Source organism: Nelusetta ayraudi, unplaced genomic scaffold (assembly GCF_046127955.1).
Source record: "Nelusetta ayraudi isolate G7.1 ecotype Tasmania unplaced genomic scaffold, CSIRO-AGI_Nayr_v1 ptg000164l, whole genome shotgun sequence".
Taxonomy (NCBI): Eukaryota; Metazoa; Chordata; class Actinopteri; order Tetraodontiformes; family Monacanthidae; genus Nelusetta; species Nelusetta ayraudi.
Window position 1 is genome coordinate 302,980 of NW_027466214.1, and position 25,122 is coordinate 328,101.

The 25,122-nt window shown below is 47.4% G+C and overlaps 2 protein-coding genes across 4 annotated transcripts in view; one reads left to right on the forward strand and one right to left on the reverse strand.

Moving 5' to 3' along the window:
• Nucleotides 1-25,122, forward strand: part of LOC142880273 (voltage-dependent calcium channel subunit alpha-2/delta-3-like) — a 125,005-nt gene that overhangs the window by 89,378 nt on the left and 10,505 nt on the right. For both annotated transcript variants that reach the window (XM_076014059.1, XM_076014060.1), the window contains 7 exons: nt 16,398-16,459; nt 16,885-16,929; nt 17,028-17,090; nt 18,481-18,551; nt 20,553-20,628; nt 23,330-23,382; nt 24,413-24,468. In XM_076014059.1, the coding sequence (XP_075870174.1) occupies nt 16,398-16,459; nt 16,885-16,929; nt 17,028-17,090; nt 18,481-18,551; nt 20,553-20,628; nt 23,330-23,382; nt 24,413-24,468 (426 nt within the window). The remainder of the gene's footprint in view (nt 1-16,397; nt 16,460-16,884; nt 16,930-17,027; nt 17,091-18,480; nt 18,552-20,552; nt 20,629-23,329; nt 23,383-24,412; nt 24,469-25,122) is intronic.
• lrtm1 (leucine rich repeat transmembrane protein 1) lies at nt 1,070-5,930 on the reverse strand. 2 transcript variants are annotated; one of them, XM_076014062.1, is made up of 5 exons: nt 5,761-5,930; nt 5,082-5,183; nt 3,247-3,631; nt 2,914-3,119; nt 1,070-1,953 (listed from the first exon to the last, which is right to left on the reverse strand). In XM_076014062.1, exons 2-5 carry the CDS (start codon nt 5,086-5,088, stop codon nt 1,424-1,426), a joined length of 1,128 nt encoding a protein of 375 aa, XP_075870177.1. In that variant the 5' UTR covers nt 5,089-5,183; nt 5,761-5,930; the 3' UTR covers nt 1,070-1,423. The 2 variants fall into 2 exon arrangements, with proteins under 2 accessions (XP_075870177.1, XP_075870176.1); XM_076014061.1 differs by lacking the exon at nt 5,761-5,930 and having other exon boundaries at nt 5,082-5,300.

Below are 25,122 nucleotides of genomic sequence, written 5' to 3' on the forward strand. Positions count from 1 at the left end.
AAGCGAGTCAGATGGGAGGGGAGATGTAGGCTGGGATGCAAATGCAGCCGGCCGGCCGGCCGGTTGGGTCCGGTTCTTGCTGCCCTCCGCTTCACTGGGCTGCAGACTTACTAGTGGATAAGCTAAACACGCACTAACCAAACAGGACAGGCTGATGACATCACACAGTGCCGGCCCTGCAGACATTGCTTGAGTCACAATGGAGCCGTGCGCGCGTTTGCACGCGTTCACATGCGAACGCACACAGGCACATTTCAGCGTCTGCATGCGTGCGACCATTGTGAGTCACATCCTTGGCCCTCTTTTTAGCCAAAAGGGTTCGCTACGATAGTCTGGACCGAGCCACGAGAGGCAGGTTGGTCTTCCATCGTTGGGTCAGCTCAAGGTTACTGGTGACGGTTAACTGTGGAAATCATTTTACACTTGGGCTTGAAAAGAATCTGTTACGTCCAGCAATGTTTGGGTCGCCACAGGTAAGGGTTATAATAATCCTGCAACGTAAATATGATGAATATTCCCATTTTTAGATGTTGGTTTTTCACCCAAATTCCGATGGAAAAATGTTGCACAATTAATCATCATCATCATCATCAAAAAAAAAAAAAAAACTACATACAAAATGATATATTTTTGAATTTCGGCCAACGTCAGTTTGCAGCATAATTGTAAATAAGATTCCTAAAATTGTAAAATCATACAGAAAACAAGGGTGGCTAATTTCAGTGTTTTTTCATTATTGCTTCAAGGAATTATCACATTTCTCCATCAGTCATCAGAAAAATATCATTTAAGAAAACATATTCTTTCCTCAAACTGTCACATAAATAGGCACAAACTCTTAAATTCTCATAAAATAGTTTACATCTCAGTGCAATCTCACACGTTAACACACTCAGTCGCTCACACACTCAACAATACAAAGAACTTGGAACAAAATCTACCTGACAGCAGCTGCCTACCATGAGTTGTTTTTCTTTTAATTACTCGGAAACCAAACTTAAAATCATCGATGACCAAAAGACAACCAAAATTTGAAATCAGATTTTTTTCTTTTCTTCTCAACTACGAGAACTTTACTATGATAACTACAAAAACACATTTATAAATATAGATATCAATTTGTTCCACAAATGTAATACAGACTTGTCAGACAAAATAGACTCCTGGATTCCTTTTGGACTCTTTGGCCAGAATCTTTGAACCCACCATGGTTAAAAGTTTGTTCTCATCAGTGCATAGTCAAACCTACCTAATACCTGAAGAATTTAGCTAGCTAAGTTTTAGAAAGACAGTTTATAGATGCAGATTAATAATCATTTCTTTTTCACAAGCACACACACATACCAACAAGTAAATCAGCCATAGACAAGTAGCTTAAAGGGTTGAGGCCAAAGCCGCCTGTCCGGGTTCGCGTTATCGGCCCTCAGGCGATGGCGTTCTCCAGCGGTTCCTTCTCGCCCGCCGTGGTGCGATCGACCTTCTGCGCCGCCACCGCTGCCATCTCCTCGTTCTTCTTCAGCTCCCGCTGGTACTTGGCCATGATGGCAGCGTAGGCGCAGCCATAGACGGCCGCAGCCAGCATCATCAGGCACACGATCCCGCAGACCACGCCTGTGATGATCACCGTGGCGATGGCGTGGCGCAGGTTGACAGGCCGCGGCCTCTGCTTGGGTTCGCACTCGGGCAGGCCTCCGCCGCCGCCGACCGCCCCGCCTCCGCTGAGGCCCTCACCCATGGCCATGGGGATGTGGAGGGTGTGGCTGGACGGGTGGCCGTGGTTGCCGTGGGTATGGCCGCGGAGCAACCTCTCCGACTCCAGGTGGTGGATGTTGGCGAACAGGTAGTGGTAGCTGGTGGTCATGCAGGTGTGGAAGAGCTGGTAAGGGATTTTCTGCAGGTCCCTGTCCCTCATCTCTTCTGGGTGGGAGCAAATCACCTCGTCCAGCACGCCACCTTGGAGTCAGAAAATTAGGTCAGAGAGGAAACATAAAAATGGATGCACAATCTCTGTTTATGGTGATGGTATACAGTGTTACATCATCCACTGTTTGCTTACTTTTACTCAACAAGTTTCTTGGCTTTCACCAGGTATCCCAGGTCCTCCCCCAGTCCAGGGACATACATATTGGTGTAGCAATCAACTCGAGATTATCCATAAGTGCAAATGTGAGTGTGGACGGTTTGTCTCACTAGGGCTCTGTGATAAACTGGCGACTTGTCCAGGATGTTTCCTTACAGTCACCCTTCAAGAGGTTGACCCCAGGACTGCTAATACCCCTGATTGCAGGGGAAGTGGTCCGTTCTACCAGCTTGACCAGCAAAGCGCTTCATTTCTTCTACCGTCATACTGAGCGTGCACAACACCAACACGTTTCATGGGTCTGGGTCTACCTGTTTTGATTGTGTACACATTCCCGTGCTTCCGTTCTTTGTTCTTTGGCGCTCTATTTCTCTTATCAACCTTTGCAGTGAAAGCCGTGTCAGTGCGTTACAGGCGTGGAGGCGGGCCGGCAAACAACGGCGGGCGGTTGAGCCAAGCTTCCCCCCCCCAACAGTGCTTACTTTGTTGTATTATCCTCGCAAGGATGGAAGTGTGGCTTGTCAGAGAACGTAATGGTGTCTGCACTGAGACTATTGAGGGTGAAATCCTGCTCTTGTAACGCAGAAAGCCACTATTGCCGTGTTTCGGACGACGTCCGATGCTAGACAAAGTTAAAGATATTAAAGGCTTACAATCTCTTGGCCCTTCCTTCCTCTTGTACAACATGGGCTTCCAAGACCTTTTCCTTCACTGAAGGTTAGAATTATCATAATGTGTTGTTGCCACAGTTTCATAGCAACTAAAACTTGAAAATGAAATGGATGGATGCTAGAGTCATAGCAGATGCTCCCCGGAGCTGCAAGTGATCTAACCTTTGAAGAGGTAAGTCTCCAGCCAGAGTTTGAGGCCTATGAGCTGGCAGTCACACCTCCAGGGGTTCCCTTGTAGCGTGAGGCTGTCCAGCCGTGTCAGGGCCTCCAGCAGAGAGCGATCCAGTCGTGTTATCTTGTTGTGCGCTAGCCCGAGGTGGCTAAGGTTTCTCATACTGTCACCTGAGGTTCCGGAGAAGCCCCACAGACTGAAGTTTGGGAAATGACAAAATAAACAAGAACCAGTGAGTCATTAGGGTTCAAGTTTGTGGCCGATGCTTACTCAACATCAGGGGAAGAGCAGATGCAAGTTGATTCATTTCTTTTTGGTGTTACCTGTTGTGCGAGAGGTCAAGGTGAGAAATGCTGCGGATGGGTCCAAACAGCCTCCTGTCAAGCTCCCGCAGGCTGTTGTGGGCTAAACTGAGGCGCTGCAGGCTCCTCAGACCTAGCAGAGCCGTTGGAGAAACAGACGTTATGGAGTTGTTGGCCAGGTCGATGATGCGGACGAGAGGGGTTTCTCTGAAAGCCATTGACCCAATGCCCCTGATCCGGTTGTCTTGAAGGTAGAGCTCTTGGGTGTCTGGATGTAAACGCCTGGGGATGTCATACAGGCCTCGTCCCCGACAGTCAACCACCTTGGAGTTGCTGTTGCAACTGCACTCCTTCGGACAGGCATGTAAAGAAGACAGACAGGAGAGCAGGGCACACACCAGGACCGCTGTGGAGACAGAGTGCAATTAGGAGCCTCACAGTTAGTCACCAAATTAAAATTATAATGCTCTTTGAAGATTTTTTTTCCTATATTGTGAACTCCAACAACCATTGGCCACCATCATGACACTTGGTCTTCAGTAGCTTGGAAAAGCGTGGAAAGGGATTTGTGAGCAGATAAAGTTGGTACTTTGGTACATTGGATGTTGAAGGGCTTGATGCTGCCCACTTTGTTTATTCAATAGTACTGCACATTCCATCCCCCTCTCTGATGAACAAGAAAGTAAAGTACTAATAGTACTAAACTAATATTCTTCGCCCACCTCCCACCCCTCCTGCAGATGGTGGCCCTTGGTGACTTCATCAAAGCCTCCTAACCCTTCACCCACAGTCCACCCACATGCAAATCCATATACAACATACACTGGGTGTCTGATTCCCTTTGAGATGACTTCACATTTCCATTTCTCATGGTACATACACCTCTATTTATAGCACTGGCTGGATTTGGCTTGAGGCTTGATGAAATGTATCTCAGAGTCAGGCCCCAGCATGCAGCTAGCTGCCAAGTTACATATATCCTCATCCACAAGAACTGGCTGTTGTGTCTGTATTTCTATCATTGCACTGGATAGGAAACCCTTCGACGGAGCACTTCAGCGCCCAGCGTTCCCAGTTGGGTGATGTGTTAGTGCTTTTCTCACAGGACTGTTAAGTCATTTTCTCCCGTGTCAAGCAAGACGCGACACTCCAATTGTGTTTTTGCGGTGAGTGGGATGTGATAGTAAACAGTGATTAGCTACAATGATAAAGTCATTAATAATCCTGGCTAATCCTAGTTGTAACAACAACATTCCTGCTGTTTTTAAAAGTGAAAACACCACATTTGTGCTCAGACTATCAATACAATTGCATTGCACTATCCAACACTTTTGTCTCTTTCAGGGGAGCAGCTGTAACATTGGTCAGTTTTCAGTTGTTAGTTTGCCCGAGTGTAGTTAGTGCTGCAACAACAGAGCCTATCAGGTCATAGCTGGCTTGACATTTAGCCAGCAACGCTGCAAAGCCGTTGGTTTAATTGCATTGTTCGCCATGGCAACTGTACACAGCAGTGCATGAAACGGTGCACTTGCACATGTGCAGGCTGCAACTCATTTCTGTGCGCATGCATGTGCGTACGTGGACGTGCACACATGTCACGCCCCCCAAAATGAATAAATGAATAAATTAAAAAAACATACTAAAGCTGGAGAAGCCTGGGCTGAAAACACACTCGGACTAACTGGTGCAGCAGTGACATGCAGGTGTATGGAGGGGAAGCCTCCATATGTGCAGCATCCATCCAGTTACACAACAGTTTACACCACATACGCGTATTGGCAGCTGCCCACCTCGCCCTACATGCATGCAAATACACGACGCATTCACAACGCATACATCACATTCCTCTCTCCTACCTCTCATTTCTGCCGGCTTTCCTTGGAGGCTCGCTGGCGTTGGGATCGTCCTCTATCTGCCTCCTCGCTTTGCTTCGGCCGTCATGGGCGACGATACATCGGCTGTCGGAGGGAAAGTGGGGAGGGGAAAAAAAAAAAAAAAAAAAGGTCGAGATTAGCGACCCCGGCCGGACTCACGCCGACAAAAAACGCGGGCTCAGAAGGAAGCGGTGGTGGTGGTGGTGGGGGTGGGTTTGGGGGTGGGTGGGGGTGGGGGGTTGCTGGGATCAGAGGCAGCGGGGAGCTGCTGTATCCAGCACTGGGTCCCCAGTGCCGCCTGCCTGGGCACCAAACCCCATCAGAGCAGCGGGAGAGAGACTAGAGCTGAGAGCCGAGTGCCAGCCAGCCTTGGAATCACCAGGGTTAGGAGGCGCTCTGTCTCTCTCTCACTCTATCTCTCACACGCTCTGTCTCACTCTCTCTCTCTCTCTCTCTCTCCCTCTCTCTCTCTCTCACTCTCTCTCTCTCACACGCTCTGTCTCTCTCTCTCTCTCTCTCCCTCTATCTCTCTCTCACTCTCTCTCTCTCACACGCTCTGTCTCACTCTCTCTCTCTCTCTCTCTCTCTCTCCCTCTCTCTCTCTCCCTCTCTCTCTCTCACTCTCTCCTTCTCTCTTTTACTTTCACTCTCACTTGCTCACCCCCCTTCCTGTCTCTCGTATTGGCCCCCCCACACTGTTTTTTTTTTTTATGACTTATCAGGTCTTTGTTGCTGCAGATCAGATCTTATGCTCGCTCCTCTGCTGGATACTAATAAACACTCCGTTCGTCCCTGCCCTGGTTTTTTTCTTTTGCACCACAGTTGTTTTGGTGGCGAGTGTTGTGACAGTGTGTCAACTCCCAGCGCACAGCTGTGCCTCTTAAATCACGCAGACGTTCATTCTCAGCCCCCTCCCAACCTCCACTCCCCCCCTCCCCCCCCCCCCCCCCCACCCCCACCACCTTCCCCACCGTCTCTTTCCCTGGCAGCAGGGGTGCAGAAAGACAAAATTAGACAGGCGCGAGGTTGCGTCTGCACAAGTGCTCGTACTGCAGAGCGCGCACGCCGCCGCCGTGGCACGCTCCGACTCGGTTGTGCATGAGCCGCGGGCCAGGAAGGGGTGTGTGTGTGTGTGTGTGTGGTGGTGGTGGTGGTGGTGGTGGGGGGGAGGGGGCTGGCAGAACACGCCCCCAGCACAGCAGCGTGGAAGCGCAGCACACAGACGCACGTGCCAAAAGCACATGCAACAACAGCACAGCGGGAAGTTAAGCCGCGGAAATACATTTCACACGAGATTTATTTCATTTTTTTATTGATATGTTTATTCATCTACTTGTTCGCTCCAGCATGCAAATGGCATTGGCTGCTAAGCCTGCGTGAGTGCGCGGGTCACTTGAAGGAGAGGCACAGAAGTGAACAAAGACGAGATTAATGGTGGAATCGCGTTCGACGATGAGTGCGATTAGACTGGCGGCTCAGAGCCCAGCTGACCTCGCCCCCGCGGTGCCCCCGCTCGGACTCTCGCCGCTGTCCACCCACATTTATATCCTTCCTCAGCTGAGGGCCACCGCAATTATTATTTGCATTCTGCCATTCGCGACACAGCCTGAAAAACCAGCGCATCCGTTGGACTTTGTCTTTGTCTGCTGCGGCCGGGAGACGATTGGTGAGGACGTCAATGAAGCCGTAAGAAACCTGGCCTGGGTGCTTTTGAGAAGGGAAAACAAAGCCAGAGCGAGACCATATATAAATACATTGTGTCTGTTCCCACACGCACGCTCGAGTGCTCCGCTAAACACATTACAACACGTGCGATTACACCCTTTAATTGGCCAAGACCTCTAATGTGTGCAGACAGTTTGTGATGAGGAGCCGTACATTCAGCTTGAAGGAGCTTCCACGCGGTTGGCACGCTTCAGGAACAAAAAAAATAAAAAATATAAAGACATTTTTCTCTGTGTGTCACACCTGGCGGCATCATGGCAGCCCCCACATGAAGTGACTTGATCACACGTCCTCCGTGTGCGCTCTCCTGGTCCCGGATCCAGCCAGTGCAGTCGCGCTAATGAATGTGAGTCTCATCTTCCTCGCTGCCTCAACAACAGCAGCGACCATCCCCCACCCCGACACCACGTGACCGCGTGGCACACGCCAGCGATTGGACGCCTCTAAATGCTAATGAGATCAGCCGCTGCCTGCTGAACAGAGTCAATTACAGGAAAAACTACGCCGTACCGTGGAAACTCCGAGAGATATACTGTGTCCTCTTCTTTCCACTCAGTATGAATTTACACGCAGCGCAAAACCACGACATCTAGTGGTGAAATGATGTTGCATATCACCCCTTTAAAGTACATGTTACACGAAGACCAACTTCTGCCATGTTAGTGGACGATCACAAATCATTGTTGCTTATTAAAAAATAAATAAATAAATAAATCTTTGGGAATTTGAATGTCCAATCATGTGAGATGAAAACGTGCAGGCTATTTGAGAATTTGATTACATTGTGTGAGAATTTGATCAATGGTTTCGTTATATTTTGGAACCGTAACAAGAAATAAATAAAAAAACATTTCATTGTGTTCAAAACCTGCAAATTCAAAAGTTGAAAAAATTAATTTGGACGTTTACCCTCCATCATTCCCCACCTGCTTACACAGTCTTGGACCACAGAGAATCAGTCAGTTGTCTTCTCCCATCTCCAGCACCACAAACACCCTATCAGATTAAAAAAAAGACTATTCTGTAAATATGCAAATTGAGAATGAATGTGAGAAATCTGCCTACGTAAAAACAACACAAACAAACGCAGAAGTCTTTTCCAACGTCACATGACAAAAGACTGTCTCACCTTTGTCCCACCTTGTCAAAAGGAATTCACCAACACTTATTAGTCAACTCTGGACTGGACGTGTCCGGAACATCTTGCCACGAGTCCTCCTCTCCAGCGCGTCACGCTGCCAAGCAAGAGGTGGAAGTCATACCGTCGAGAACTTGCAGAGATTCTGGCTTCATCCATAAGTTGATGGAGTGCTTATTAGAATACCTGCAGGCTTTGAAGCGCTTGTCCTCTCCTGCTGCCTGGGATGGCTCTAATTGGAGGTCGGCAGTGTGGGGGGGGTATTCTCATTCTGAGGGGATTTTATGTCTCGTCATCTACGGACTTTTAAAATCGGCTTAGAGCAAAAGCGGCCCCTGGTTCTTATATCATGCCCAGGGAAATGAAATGTTCCCTCAGGAAAGGAAAATTTTCCCGGGGCATTAGTCAGATAGATTTGGGATTTGGGCATTTTGTCTTTTTGTCTTTTGTTTTATTTTGAGCCGACTTTCAGGTCAAGCCGGGAGTAAGTGCACTTTTAACCTCTGTTGGTAAACCTCTGAGGTTTACACAGCAAACTCCCTGTACTGCACATTTCGGATCCAGATATGCAATTGTTTTGGTATACAGTGGGTTCGGAAAGTATTCAGACCCCCTTCAATCTTTCACTCGTCATATTGCAGCCATTTTCTAAAATCAATTCATTTCATTTTTTTTAATTACAAAATCAACACTGAGGTATCACATCGCTATAAGTATTCAGAGCCTTGCCGTGACACTTGTATATTTAACTTAATTCTTCTAATGGTCCTTAAGATGGGCCTACACCTTCACTGGAGTCCATATTGATTGGACTTGATATGGGAAAAGCACACACGTGTCAATATAAGACCTTGTAGCTCGCAGTGGAAAATCGGAGCAAATGAGAATCATGAGGTCGAAAGAACTGACTGAAGAGCTGAGAGACAGAATTGTGGCAAGGCACAGATCTGCACTTAAGGTTCCTGAGAGCACAGTGGCCTCTGTAATCCTTACATGGCAGAAGTTCAGGATGACCAGGACTCTTCCTCCAACTGGCGGTCCGGCCAAACTGAGCATCTGGGGGAGAAGAGCCTCGGTGAGAGAGGTGAAGAAGAACCCAAAGATCACTCTGGCTGAGCTCCAGAGATGCAGCGGGGAGAGGGGACAAAGTTCTAGAAAGACCACCACCACTGTAGCCCTCTACCAGTCGTGGCCCGCTGGAAGCCTCTCCTCAGCGCAAAACACATGAAAGCCCGCATCAGGTTTTCCAAAAAACACCCAAAGGACTCCCAAACTTGTTAGTCTTAATTCCAAGTGGTATCTGTGGAGAACACCTGTTACTGCTCATCACATGCTGTGGAGAGGGGGGTGGGGGGGGCGGGGGGGGGGGGGGGGCTTCAGCTGCAGGGACAGGACGACTGGTTGCAATTGAAGGAAAGATGAATGCAGCCAAGGACATGGATATCCTCTTGAAAACCTTTCCCAGAGTGTTTACCACCTCACAATGGGCCGACGGTTCACCTTCCGACAAAACAACGATTCCACGCGCACAGCTAAAATAACAAAGGTGTGGTTTCAGAACAACTCTGTGAATGTTCTTGAATGCCCGCGCCATAGTCCTGACTTAAACCCAATTAAGCATCTCTGAAGAGACCAGAGGATGACTGTCCACCAACATTCACTGTCCAACCTGACAGAACTGGAGAGGACCTGCAGGGAGGAATGGCCAAAGACCCCCAAATCCAGGTGTGAAGAACTTGTTGGATCATTCAGACTCATGGCCGTATTGGCTCAAAAAGGGGCTTCTACTCGATACTGAGCAAAGGGTCTGAATACTTACGGCCATGTGATATTTCAGTCTTTATTTTGTCATAAATCTGCAAATATTTCTACAAGTCTGTGTTTTTTTCCTGACAATATTGGCTGCTGCGTGTGCTAGAACGAGGAAAAACGATGAAATTAATGGATTTTACCAAACGGCTGCAATGTGACATAGAGTGAAACATTTAAGAGCGACTGAAAAATTTCCGAAGCCACCGTAAATTAAAAAAAATATATATATATATATATGGACCTATATATTAAATAAAAAATAAAAAAATCTGCTGAACTATTTCTGCCACACAGGGAGCTCCCCCCCCCCCCCCCCCCCCATCTCTGGATTTCTGTATTTTCATTGTTTGTGCAGCTTTGTGTCTGAATGAACAATCTTCTCACACTCGCAGACTGGATGAAGCAGATTCTCTCCGGCTCGACACCTTGTGTATTTCCAGGGCCGCTGCCCACAATCTTAAATTAGCCTCCCCTCTCGGGTTTTTGCACGTGGGTGTAGAAAATGGTGGGCTGCTGAAAGGATGTGGCAAAGCTTTTGATGGGATAATCTGCACCTGTTTCTCTGGGCAGCAGTTAAAACAGGCCACGTGGCAGAGTTTGCAGTCCTGCAAAGCAAACAGAATGAGTTTCCAGCCACCATCTTCTGTGTTGCGCTGCAGCCACTCTGCTCTCACCGTCTCCTCTTTAATCTACTGCGCTGTTTGGATCCCGGCCACGGGCACGCTCACTTCACAACATCATGCAGTGCCAGTCTCTCTCTCTCTCTCTCTCTCTCTCTCTCTCTCTCGTACACACACACACTCATTACGAACATCTACTGTTGTTTTGTAAGACCTATATATACGCAGTATTAACCAGAACAATAATAATTCAACTCGGAGCTGTTGAATAGTCTGTTGGAGAGGCAGATGTTTGGGAAAGCAAAGGGAATATTTTGCCAGTCCAGCCACACCCTGCCCTCTGAGTTCACAATGATGTCTTTGAGGAGGACTTTTTATAGCACCAATCAGGAGGACTAGGAGGTCCGCTAAGTATTTTATCCCATCGGCAATAGAGCTCATAAATATAGATAAACAGCGGCACTTTGTAACTTTATCTTACTTGATACTCGGCATCAATTCGCTCGACTCACGATCCGATTCAAATCACGATATTAATTTCACGATTCTATTTGTCACAATTTTTTTTTACATAAAACTATATGAAAGACAGAAATGAAAGAGACATTATTTTTTATTATTTCTCTTGCAAAAATACAGTATTTCCTTCAGTTTCTTTTGCAATAACAATACTGTTTTAAACACTACTGGAAAAAATAACAGGAAACCTCCGTTTCTCTCATACACAAATTTCAATTTCAAATCCTGTGTTTATTTGAACAATGCACATAACATCTTTGCAATACTGTAATAAACCAATGACAAAAACTCTTTAGCTGTTATAAAATCCTTACCATCTTGTCAATAATACTATATCAAAGAATGCTTTTTTTTCTCCTCTTCCCTACATTAGGTAAGCTAACTGTGCTGTTAGCCAGTTTGGGACTTGGGCATATTTAGTTTTCTTTGACTTAACGAAAATTAAACATTTTCAAAACAAATTCCAAATGAAATAAATAAATGATAAATAAAATGTTGCAAATGAAAAAACTAGTCTTGGCCACCTGTTCCTTGGAATTTTCATGTTCTCTATTTTATCTTTCTTATACATGTTTTTTTTTTTTTTTTTTTTTTTTTTTTATGAATACTAGCAAGTAGCAGTCGTTGTAGTAGTAGTAGTAGTAGTACATAAACACCTGGGTAAACTGCAACACTTTCTCTTTCAGCCTGCATTACACATCCTGGAGTTCTGTGTCTGAGGCAGGTTCGGGAATCTGGGGCACCGCAACGTCCGTGTTGACCAGCCGTCCGTTGTGGTCGATGTGGAGTCGACGTCTTGGAGGCTCTGAAGCGCTGATGTAGTTTGGCTCCAGCGTATTTACCATTGGCTTAAAGCCCTTATGTTCCACAACAGAGAATGGCCTCATGTCTTTTGCTATGAAAACACAGCCGGTCATGTCTTTGGCTCTTGCACCTGTTAGAAGGAGGGGCAGGGGGAGGGGGAGGAGTTTGTTCAAACCTTTCTTCTGGGCTGTACCTGGAGGAGTGGACTGGAGCTCCAGCCTCTCTCTGTGCTGCAAAGTGTTGCTCGTGTTGGACGAGTGGGGAACCAACATTTTGCAGCACTTGCAGGCAGTTGTTCATTTTGTCGTCATTGCCTTCTCGCGCTTTTCATTAACCGCTGGAGGAAAGCCAAAATGTTTCCACACAGCTGACTTGAAACGGATCAGAACCGCCACAATTTCAATACCACTGGGTGCGACTCCAGCCATGACTCTCGCCCTTCTGGGTTGTTTTTTTTTATTTTGGGGGGCGGGGGGGTTTCGCTTTCGTTCACAACTCTCAGCACTCTCTAGTGAGTGCACCAAAACCTAGCCTTTTATTTATTTTTTACTACCTGCTCCCCTCCACCAAGTAGGACGTTGAACTAGGAAGCAGAGTCATGTAATGGGAGTTGAACTCAATAGCACCCTCTGCTGATTGCATTGGCACATTTCTGTCATTAAATGGCTTTGAATCGCCACAGATTTAATCAATTGTTCGATAAATCGCTACGTGCCTACTTGCTACTAATGTGCCACCTATTTATTTATTTATTGTCATTATTTATTTATATTTCTTTTTTTCCTGTTCTGTAATTGTGTCATTTAATTGTGCCACTTCACACAATTTAATGACAGTAATGTCAGTGCTGTAATAATGTATTTAATCATTTTTTTTGGTGGACTTTCCTTTTAAAAACGTTATTTAACGCTTAAGGGCGGTGAAAATAAAAGGAGAGACGAAGCACGGTGTCTCGTCACTCGTCGAGACTGATGACAAGAATGGCGAAAGTTGAGGAAAGGGAAAAAAAACGAGTTACAAATAGATGTGTGAGTGAGAAGGAGACAGCAACAAGACAACAAGAGCGATAAAAGGAAAGGCACAACATGAACACCACAAGTCAGCCATCACGATCACTGCAAAAGACATCGGTTATTATTATTATTATTAATGATAATAATAACAATAATAATAATAATAATAACAATAATAATAATAACAATAATAATCTTTTCTAAGTTATCAGTTTCCAGCAGTTGGCTGCTACACTGTCTAACAAAGGCCTCGCTGTGCTTTAATGTTCTGCCCTTTACATTTAGCCACACGCCGCCGCAACTTAATTTCATTTGCTCCACCACCTCCAGCCACTTCAGGGCTTTGATGAAGCTTTTAATTTAGCTGCAGGAAGGACGAACAGACTTCCAACCCTCCCTCCTCCCCCCAGCCCCTGCTGAGCTGAAGTCTGGTTCCTCCGAGGCTCAGACGACGCGGGCAGATGAAAAAAATAAAAATAAAACAAGCAGGAAGGAGGGAAGTGAAAGGCTGAAACCAACCCTGAAAAATCTCTCCCTCTCTCTCTCTCCCTCCCTCTCTCTGTCTCCCTCCCTCTCTCTATCTCTGTCTCTCTCCCTCTCTCTCTCTCTCTCCGTCTCTCTCCCGCTCTCTCCCTCTCTCTCTCTCTCCCTCCCTCCCTCCCTCTCTCTCTCTGTCTCCCTCCGTCTCTCTCTCTCTGTCTCCCTCTCCCTCCCTCTCTCTGTCTCCCCCTCTCTCTCTCCCTCTCTCTCCGTCTCTCTCTCTCCCGCTCTCTCCCTCTATCTCTCTCTCCCTCCCTCCCTCCCTCTCTCCCTCCGTCTCAATCTCTCTCTGTCTCTGTCTCTGTCTCTCTCCCTCTCTCTCTCTGTCTCCCTCTCCCTCCCTCTCTCTCCCTCCCTCTCTCTCTCTCTCTCTCCCTCTCTCCCTCTCTCTCTTGCAAGGAATTCTGCTCAGATCTATTCAGGCCCTACTAGGATGAGAGCTGAGAAAATCAAGAGCAGCTCTGTGTGCCAGCTGGGGGAATATGATGGATGTGATGTAGGCGGGAAGGAGAAATCCGCTCTCTCTCAACACAAACTTGCAGCGACGTGGTCTCGCGCACACACACACACACACACACACGCACACACACACACACACACACACACACACACACACACACACACAAAGCGCAAGCTCGCAGCCATAGAGTCTCTCAGATAAATAAGCTGACAGGTGAGTTCGACATGGGGTGTAATTGCCTATTGGCCCATTTTTTCCCCTCGGCTCGCCATAATGAAGGTGAATGTGTTGGTCAGTCAGTCGGTCGGTCGCGGTTAACTGAATAGAATCCTTTATTGTCTATCCCAGGTGGGGACAGAAGTTTTTCTTCCACGGGGCTCACAAACACATTCACATATTCCATCAAGACACATTGTACACAATACAAATGAATAAACACATAAAAACAAAAACAGTGCATCTTAGAAAAAAGTGTAATGTTCTATTTCAAGGTGTTCCGGACGGTTACAGCAGATGGAATGAAGGTGTCGCTGTGTTTTTGGGCCAGTGGGCCTTTATATCGCCTGCCTGACGGGAGTGTTTGGGGGGATTGGTGAAGGGGATGAAAGGGCTCAACTGTGATCATTGGGACCTTCCTGATCACAGAGCAGTTGTACAGTTCAGACAGGGGAGTTTGTAGTGAACCACATATTCTGCTGCTCTGGTTTATTATACGGGAGAGTCTGGATTTGTGTTTGGTGGTGAGCAAGGGTTAGGGTTAGGGTTAGGGTTGGGTTAGGGTTGGGTTAGGGTTAGGATTGTACCAGGATGACATGTTGAATGTGAGGATGGATTTAATGAGGTCTCCCTTGCATTCCCTGATGTTAAGTTCTTCTCCACTTTGTCCTTGAAGTGGATCTTGGCCAGCTTGAACTCTTTTTCCAGCTCCCTCGCCCTAATCTTGTCTCCTTTTTACCCAGGCAGTGTTTCATGTCCGTGGTAATCCATTACTTTTTTCTTGGATGAACAGTTATATTATGTGACTGGTGGGAGTAACATTATCCTCACAAAATAAAATGTGTGTCAATGCATGGAGATCACCGCCAGAGTCATTAAAGGGCACCTATGATGCTTTTGCACTTTTCTGAGCTTTAAAAACTGTTACAATGTTGAACCCGATGGTCAAACCATCTCGATATCGATGTCAAATAATGAGGTTCATGCGTTTGGACGTGAGCCCTGCAAATTGTTGCCCATGGTTCTAAACGCTCTGTTCACGGAGATTTATTCAACAGTGGGCACGCAATGATGTCATTGTGTGCCGGATCTCCTTTCTTGGCCAAGGTCCGGCACCCTCTCGGACCGGTTCCGCCCTCCCCCGCTCTGCCCCCGAAGTGATTCCGCAATGCGCTGCTCCAAGAAAATGTTTTTTTTCGGCGTCAGGGAAATTAAAAAATGTAAAATAAAAACTAGCGAGCGAGTTGGAGGTTTGTTCAGCCTGATGCGGATGCCATGGAACACCGGTCTGCAGCCAGACCCCTCTCGTCCGGTGGGCAACGGGAGTGAGACGGGCTGGACTCGGCCCCCTGGTGGACGACGAGAGAACAGTCAGCCACGGCAATATTTGAAAACCTGTATGAGGACTGTGAGTGTACTGAGACCTCCAGCAACGTTAGTTTGAAGACCACTTGCAACGTACAACCGCTGAATGGTGTTGATGAAGTGTTAGCCACCAGCGCTAACTCCGTGCTCTGCTTGTGTTGTGTGTTGTGTTCGCTGGCAGCGGAGTTTCACTCCTTCTAGCGATGTTCACGCTGTGCCAGCATGCTAACATGGGTTGTATCGAGCTCTTCCTGCTTGGTGCTTGGTGTGGACTGAAGTTGTGCAGATATTCTTGTCTAATAATAAACCACTCTATGACTGAAGTGATGGTTTCAGCGTCCATATTTTCTCTGCTGGGACAGTGTTTTGATACGAGTCAACAGTATGAAACCAAATCATTCTGAGCCCTGTTAAGATGTCTGGCAAAAATACAAAATAAAAGCACGGTCGGTACACAAAGTAAAATATGGTTCCGGGGACACGGAAGGCACAAAAAACGTCCAGGGACCTTCGGCCGTAGCTCCGCCCACGCTGGGTCCGTACGAAGCTGGATTAGCCGCTAAACAGCTGCTAAAGAGTGAAGCCTTCACGACGGTGAGTGTTTAAATTGTGCCCGTTTCCTAAAGTTTGCCGTGAACTCTTCACTCCCGCACCGGCAAACTGAGGAAGTGAGGCTCAGCAGCGACGAAGAGTGTGACCAATCACAGTGGAGTGGGCCGGGCCGGGGGCGTGTACCGGCAAGGCTGGGGGTGGAGTGAAGTCAAACGGAGCGTTTTCGCGGGACGCAGAAAATACGAGGAAACGAGCCGCGAGATACACAAATCTAAAAAGCTCTCAGCGCGGAAAATCGTGTGTTGCTGCTCTGGAGGGGCCAGACATCAAAAACAAAAGCCCGGAAATTACTATAATAGGTGACCTTTAAAGAAAGATGCACACAAATCCCGTGTGGTAATCTCCCTCCCTTCTAGCCAGTGTGTGTGTGTGTGTGTGTGTGTGTGTGTGTGTGTGTGTGTGTGTAACACGGATCACAGACTGAAACATAAACACGTCTTGTCGCTGTGTCTCACTGCGTCTCCCCTCTTTCAGCTGTGGGCATCCAGATGAAACTGGACTTCTTTCAGAAGAAATTCTGGACAGCCAGCAAACAGGTGCGACACCCCCAACGAGCCCTTCCCGTCACCAAACACCCCGCACCAACCGAACCCGGTGCAGCCAGGGTTGCCAAGCGGTCCGTATTTGGCAACAAGAAGATTCTCCGTTTTGTTCTGTTTCTTAAGATATGAATGTGATTTAGAAGCACATGAGGAAGTGGGGCAAATGTAATTTCACGAAGTCTGCGTCGTTCATATCATTTTCAAACCGTTGGATCTGGGTTAGCTGATACCCAGTATGTGCAGTGGTCTTCTCTTTGGAATGAATCACTGCGGCTGACTTCCTGACCTCCATCTGAATTCTGTGCATAATAAGCTTGCTGAATTTTGAAAACTATGTGTGTGTGTGTGTGTGTGTGTGTGTGTGTGTGTGTGTGTGTTAGGTACAAATTAATCCGCTTGCTGTTGTCTCTGTCTGACAGTGCGTGGCGCTGGACGGGAAGTGCTCCATCAGCTGCGACGATGAGGTCTGGCCTCCTTCTTCTTCTTTTTTTTTTTTTTCTTTTCTTTCTCACTCAAGCAGTTTCCTCTTCCGTCTTCTAACACGTCTCGTCCGTTCAAACAGAACATTAACTGCTACCTCATCGACAGCAACGGCTTCATCCTGGTGGCAGAGGACTACACGCTGGTGAGTCTCTCACACACAACATGTGCAGATGAGTGACGTGCTGTCACGTCATAATAATAATAATAATAATAATAACAACAATAATAATAATAATAATAATAATAATAATAATGATAATAATAATAATAATAATACGTTTTATTTGTCAGCACCTTTCACAGCACTCAAGGACACTTTACAGAAGAATGAAAACACAATGGAAAATAAATAAAAATAACAGACAATCAAAAGAGAACAATAGAATCCCAGGGGGTACGCAGATTTAAACAGATGGGTTTTGAGTCTGGGTTTGAACTGGGGTAGAGAGTCAAACGGAAATTAAAAATATATATATTTGTAGGGAAAAAAGGAAAAAAAAATATTTACATCTTATGAACAGTTAGATTATTTACAGTTATCAACATACTGACATATAAATAACTCTTTTATTGCACCTTCGTGAAGATATAAAGCGTTTAAGAGGATGCATTTTATTAAATATATTTTTTTGTTTACTTGCTATTGTATTGTTCAACAGTATTAAAACTATTTTGGGTTCATAAATTGTCTATATTGTCCATTTAGATGTACATCTACATCTCTATCTTATTCTATTTCATTCATTTTTAATACTTTTTTTTTGTCAATTGCTTTGCTTCACATATGCTGCTGTAATTCTGCAAACGTTCCCATTGTGGGCTGAATAGACGGCATCAGAGGCTACTCTATTCTATTCTATATCTGTACATGTGACTCCCGAGCCTCATCGGTCCTGTGCCTCGTCACACTGTGTCAGATCACAGCAGCGTGATCAGCCCACATCTGCATTCCTGTCGTGTGCTTTAAAGAGGCGTGTCCTTGTCTCCTCTCCTGTCCCTCTGCCCGCCGTCACCAGGCACGCTGTCGCTCCGGCTCGGGCTCACCGGCCAGCCAGTCCGCCGGCCGCCGCCGTCCTTCCTTCAGCTCTGCTGGGGTTAGGGTTAGGGTTCTTTTCGGGAGCTTTTGTTGTCCGCTGGGGTTTCTTTTCTCCTGACGCGTCAGAGCGTCTGAGGCACAGCCAAGTGATCTCACGAGGGTCAACTCAGCTCATTCACACTGTTTCTGTTGCTACCTCATATTTTCAAGAGACTCCTCGCGTCCCAGATCAAGTGTGAAGACCCCCGCATATCGGATGCCACCTCATTGCGCGAAACGGTAACACAAGCCGCTAATCGGCCAATCGCGTGGCGGCGACCGAGGGGATTCGCAGCCGCTTTGTGTGAATTCTTGAAACGCTGACGTTTGCAGGACAACTCAGGCCTTCCAGCGAGAGACGGGGAAATAGTTTGGAGGCTGCGTCACTTTTCCGCTCACATTTTGTTATGACTGCTGTCACCAAATAGAATGAAAGGCCTTTTCCTCTCGTCCTCAGACGGGGAAATTCTTCGGCGAAGCTGAGGGAGCTGTGATGAGTAAGCTCCTGCAGATGGGCTCCTTCAAGAGGTGGGTACACTGTGTATACACACACACACACACACACACACACACACACACGCATATGCGTGGCCATGCACGGCATCTCTCATCGCGGCGCCGACGGCCCGAGTTGTCCGGTGGCGCCAATAACTCCGACCCCTCCGCTCAGCAAAGTTCTCCGGCGGGGGGGATTACAGCAAATCTTTTCCTGAAGCAAAGGAATTAGGGAGTCACTCAAAGTCGCACACGCAAACACACACACGCACACACGCAAACACACACACACACACACGCGACTGTTTGTGTCTGCGTTTGTACATTTCTGTTCTTGTGTGGGGGGGGGAGTGATCCCCTTGTGTTAAATTTCCACTGCTCCCCACGTTTTCCACTTGTAATGTGTATACACGCCCGTGTGTGTGTGTGTGTGTGTGTGTGTGTGTGTCACACCGCTTCGCAGTATCAGTACTGGGATGTTACACACACCCAGTGTCACGCCTCTTGACGGGACTTCACTGCTATATCGGAGGATGTTGACTGTAATAAACCACAACGCAAACAGAAAAGCGCACAATCTTTGTCGTTGGTGTACAGTTAAAAACCATCAAAGGCTCTTTTAAAGCGCACCACTCCCACCAGACAGCGACTGCCAGCAGGGATTAATGAGTCATTAGGAGACAGCAGTGGTTGCACCTCGTGGGCGGAGCAAATCGATAGTATCGATGAGATATTGATATATATGATGATGCCTGATGAAGGTCTGTTGGCCAAAACGTTGCTTGATCACTGAAAAGGAAGAGAGCTGAACAGTGTGTCGGAGCTTTGCCTTGACTTTGACTCCTGGGTGGCACCTCTCCACCTCTCCAACGCACCTGTTCTTCTGGAAGTGCTGACATTCCTTTATGATTATACGCCAGGGTTTTAAAAAGAGGTTGGGAAACACTGGTGTGTATAACCGCATGGGACCCACCAATGTCACTCCATGAATGGAACTACATTTTGCTCGACCGGATCGCCTTCCTGAAGGTGATGTCATGTGTTAGTGTGATTCCGGATGGATTATTGAGCCGTAATCTCATATTGAGGATGTCATCGGGTGTATTCATCTAGGGTGGACCAGACACGTGAAGTGTAGCGAGTGGATCGCTGCGCGTGCACGTGCACGTGCACTTTCTGAAGGTGTGCGTTCACATTTCTCGATTGCCACTTGGAAGGGAAAGAAGGGGCGGGAAAAAAAACAACACCTGCCAATTCCATCTTGAGCCCCGCTAATCACACTTGCACGCTAATACGCAAAAATAACATTAATCTAGGTTTGCCGCTAACGCCATTAAGCTTTCTCGCTGCCAATTGGTTTTGGGTGGAGACGGGGGTTGGGTGGGGTAGCTGAGCATTGCCTCGGGCAGTTGCGGGATAGTGCGCCCACTCAAACACGTTGTACGCACACGTTCACACACACACACACACACACACACACACACACACTTAGACTGGTGTGGAGAGTGTGGGAGCTTATCCCAGGCCCCTCAGACAGAGTATCCACCTCTTCAATAACCTGCTGCAGACAGAGCCAGACTTCACACCCTCGGGCTCCTTTAAGCCTTGATTTCCTCTGATAGCTGCCCAAACACCCTCAAACAACCTTCGCAGGCACACACGCGGACGAGCCCACCTTCCTGCATCACTGTGAGGAACCTCTGGGGAAGCTCTCGGCTTTCACCTCGCTCACTGTACGCAGTTAAAGCCGGCCAGTCCGCTGCAGCAGTGGCTCCCACGCCGCCATCCAGGAAGCCCTGCGGCCGTGTAACAGTAGAGTCGGGCTTGTGTGAGCCGAGCCGCTGCTCTGCCTCTCTCACCAATGCTGCACTTATTAGTTTCAAATCTTTCAAAAACATTCTATCGCTCTCTCTCTCTCTCTCTCTCTCTCTATTTATTTATATATATATATGTGTGTGTGTGTGTGTGTGTATTATAACACTGATCTCATGTCCATGTCTCACTCCCGGTCCCTCCCCCTTGTGTCTCCGTCAGGGTGACCCTGTACGACTACCAAGCACTGTGCTGGGTCTTCTCGGAGAGCAGCGGCGGCGGACACAAGCTGCTGGATGTGAGTCCCGCGCCGCCCAGCCAGAACAGAGTTCTGCTGTCCAGCGCCCACAGGTTCACGTGGATCGTGTGGGAAGTTTGTTGTTTCTCGTCCATGACTTCTGCGGCTAGCGGCATTCACGCGATTCAATGTAAATTAATTTGAAGAAAAAAACAAAGAGAGAGAAAACCCTGTGTGTATTGTCAGAAAAGCAGAAGCACTGGAAAGTGGGAAAGACTCCTGTTATTGGTTGGCAGTGGACTGAGAGGATAGAGACACATAATAGAGTGGAAACGTTGGAAAGTAAATTTAGCCTCATATGGGACCTTTAATACCTCCTATAATACTCCATTATGACATTTTTATTGGATTTTCTTTCAACTACAGACCCTTGTGGAGCAGCCTCGCACAATTATTCACTTCTGCTTCACGGAAAGATGGCTGTCGGAAAAGATAACTGATATCAGTATCGATGGGTTTAAGACCGTTGGCTTTGGCAGGGACACTACGAGGGCGCGGAAGTTGATCGGGGGCGGGGCTCTGCATGGCTGTAAGACCTCACCACCTCCCCCGTGAATTCACACGCGTGTCACTGTCATGTTGGCCTATGTCCCTGGACCTGATAACGCACCGCTGATTTTCACAACCGTCCTGACACTTGGAGCAGCGGTCAGCCTGTCTTCCTGCTCGGGGACTTTAACAGATGTGACGTTAACGTCGCTAACCACACTTGACAGAATGGAGTCTATGTTTCAAAGCCCCGCCCACAACGGTTGCTCTGACCATCGTATAATTCCGCTGCTTCCAATATACAGACAAATGTTAAAGACTGAGGATATACCAACAGAAACTATTCGGGTTTGGACCAATGAGTCTGTGGAGGCATTAGCAACAAAAAGATGGCATTCCTACAGGGAGCTGCGCTGCAGTGACTTTGGGAAGGAAGACCAGACTGTGGAGGAGAAACTCACCACCTGCAATGCAAGGGAGGCATGGAAGGGACTCAACACCACCATGGGCCGGAACCCAGAACCCAGCCCTGATCCAATGCTCCGACCTCGCAACCTTTGCAGAACCGCCGGCCGCCTATCACGGCAGGTTTGACCACCTGACTCACCTGCAGAACAAATCACAGAGGACAAATGGAAAGTTAAGTCCATACGGAGTTGCATTTAACCCTCGCAAAGCGTCTGGCGGGACAGGTGCTCAGGGAATGTTCCGCTCAGCTGGGTGACATCATCGCTCAGCTGGGTGACATCATCGCTCAGCTATTCCAGCACCTCCTTGACTCCAGCCGTGTCCACACTTGTACCAGTGCCAAAGAAGTCCAACGCCGAGGTGATGTGGGACTTCAGAGCTGTGGCACTCACATCCGTCCTCTGCAAATGCATGGAGAGGCTGGTGAGTGATCACCTCACTGCTATGCTGGCGGACCGGCTTGACCCACTCCAGTTTACCTACAGAGCATGGGGTGGAGGACGCCCCTGGACTCCTCTCATCCTTACACATGGAGTTTATAAATGGACTTTTCTTTCGCTTTCAACATAGTCAACCCAAACTCCCTCTGCCGTCGCCTTCTGGTTCAAGTAAACCCATCACTGCACTGGTCCTGCGGTTCAAAGACTTCCTGCAAGAGCGGCCTCAGCATGTGCTGGTACATGGGTTTAGATCCAAGAGCAGGTTTTTAAACACACCTGTCCCCCGGGATTGTGTTTTATTTTCCATTGACACAAACAACATAACAAGCAACATTTGTAACGTTTCCCTTTTTGAGTATGCCGACGACATGGCCCAGGTGGCCCACATCAAGGAGCCCACCTCTCTGACCGCCTCCCATCAGAAGATTGAGTCCCCGATGCGATGGATCAAGGAGAGCTCTTTGACATCTGCTTTCACCTGCCTCACTTTCTCCCAGCGAAGGTGCAACGGTGCCTGTTCCTGCTGAGGAGGCTCGGGAGCTTTGGTGTCAAGCAGGACATTTCAACAGCGGTGTACAAATCACTGATAGAATCCGTTCCCACTTTAAACATGACATCCTCGTTCACCTTCACCTCTGTCAAAGACAAATCAAAGCGCTCCTGGATCATCAAGCAAGCAAATGAAATGACTGGAAACCTCTGAAGTCATTATCAGTGCTTCACACCCAGGCAGTGACAAGGAAAGCCAACCTCAACACACGTGAACCCACCCACCCCCTGCACAAGGCCTTCCAGCTCCTGCCATCAGTCATACCCATTGCTATTAACAGTTTGATCTTGTTTATTTCTTGTCTATTTATTCTCTTTGAGTCTTAAAATTACACTGTGTTTAAATCGTATACTTGTTTGTGTGTGTGTGTGTGTGGGGGGTTTCCTCAGAAATCAATGTCTGTCTGGTTTTAAGCGGGCCACATCAAACATGGTTTTCTGTCTCGACAGATCAAAAGTTGTTTTTCTGAATTCTGACTCTGAACAGGATGTTTAGCAATTGATACCTTGCAAGGTACTAAAACTAGATCTCAGAGCTGTCAGGAGGGTACAAAGGCCCTTTGTGACATCATGGAGGGTTTTAGCACACACACACACACACACACACACACACACACAGGCAATGAACTTTTCTCATTTCTGGCGTGGGTGGTGTTCACTGGCAAGACATTCTTTTTTTTGTCTTTATTTCTTTTCTGCACAAAAGTTGGACCCTAACCCTAACCCTGCTCTCTCTGCCCCCCCCCCCCCCCCAGCCCTACTTTGCCGTCCTCTCGGCCATGAAGTGGATTGTGACCGAACTCGTCATGTAAGAGCCCAGTGCATGTTACAGTGTCTCTGCTCTCGGCTCCCCAAAGTGCTCACATCTGCCTCCAAGGCTGTGTGTGTGTGTGTGTGTGTGTGTGTGTGTGGGTGTGGGTGTGGGTGTGTGTGTGTGTGGGTGTGGGTGTGCGGGTGCGTGACTGCACACCAGCGTCATGTTTGTTTACGGGCATCCTCGTCACGTATGACCATGTGACCATGTGTCACTTAGCGCCAGGGCTAATGGTTACCTGATGTTTCCTGCTGATGCTGCTGGGTGGTCCTAACGCCGCCCCCAGTGCATCCTGGGAGGAGGACCCCTTAGTTTGTCACTGGCTTGACTCTGGCATTTTGATTTACGTGTTGCGCCTCATCACAGAGCTGCATGTAGGAGTGAGCCAACGAACGAGAGGGGGTGTGAAGTTTGTAGCCGCTGCCTGCACACCTGCTGCACGTTACAGCCTCAGAGCTGTGAGCGCCGACAGCTGGTTCATCATCAACATTTCATGGTCCTCTTCTTCCAATTACATTTGTTTTACCTCCTTAATTAGCAATGGTCTCTGATATTTTTTTTATGACCCCTCTCATGAAATATGAAATAAAACTCAGCGGAGTAATTTGCTCAGTCAACCATTTCAACCAAACACCACCCAGCGGTGAATTCCCGACATCATAGGAATTCATAGACCGGCTTCATTTATATTTAGAGAATCAAATCCAAGGCTGCGATTAAGGAATTATTCAACTTTTCTTCAGTTTTTTTCATGGTGTTTTGACTGTAATATCTCAGACGTCCTGGATAAACCATGGAAGTCGAACTGGGAGACTTCTCCCAGGAGCAGAGATGGATCATATCTGCACTGCATGTTTATTCTCAAGTAAACAGCTCGCAGTAAACAGCATTTCCATCTGTGCTTCTTGGGGAGGAAAGAAAATCTCTGTGACTTTGGTGGCGGGTTGGAACGCGGAGGAGAAATATTGCACGCGGCGATGTGCGTCACAGTGTGTTGTTGCAGTGATTTGTCTCCCTACCGCAGATTCCTGGTGGAGTTCAACTTGTACAGCTGGTGGAACTCTGACCTCACAGCCAAAGGTGAGAGGGCTGCACGTTCACTTTCAAAGTACGTTTATACTCACTGAGGACAGACTTTGTTTCAGCTGCACAAACGCAAGAGGTCCAACCGGAGGAAATGAGAATAAATAAACCACGTACATGTTGTGATAAACACGCACATTTTATTTTCTCTCTGTGATGGTATTTCAAAAAAAAAGGAAACACTTCATTCCTGCAGTACTTTGTTCGTATTAATTTGTTTGCATTAATGGAATTTGTTGGTAAAAAAAACTACAACAAAGTTTAAAAACCCCAAACATCAACTATGAAATACAAGTATGAGAGATCTGATTTCACGTACTTGCTTCTGTTTGACAGGAATCTTCCGTCAAACGTCAGGGATTAATCATGTGATTGCTTTTGTTTTGTATGTATTTTAATTTTCTCACCTTTTCAACTTCTCACGATGGTTTGTTGTTTGACTTGAAGTGCTGAAACGGACAAGAAAAAGCAAAACAACATTTTTAAAACAAAGTACGTCCCCCCCCCCACCCCCCGCCCCCCATCCGCGCTTGACATTCAACTTGTTCCAACTCAGGAGTTCATCGCGTCCAGATTACACAAGAGCTGCTGGCCGCAGCCTCGACCGTCTGCCTCCATCCTCACCATTTCCCCTCTATTTCCTCTGGTCTT

Coding starts and splice junctions, on each gene's coding strand:
- lrtm1 (XM_076014062.1), bottom strand. Junction 3,120..3,246: donor CTTGACCTCTCGCACAACAG/GTAACACCAAAA, acceptor CCCAAACTTCAG/TCTGTGGGGCTTCTCCGGAA. Junction 1,954..2,913: donor GGAGACTTACCTCTTCAAAG/GTTAGATCACTT, acceptor TCTGACTCCAAG/GTGGCGTGCTGGACGAGGTG.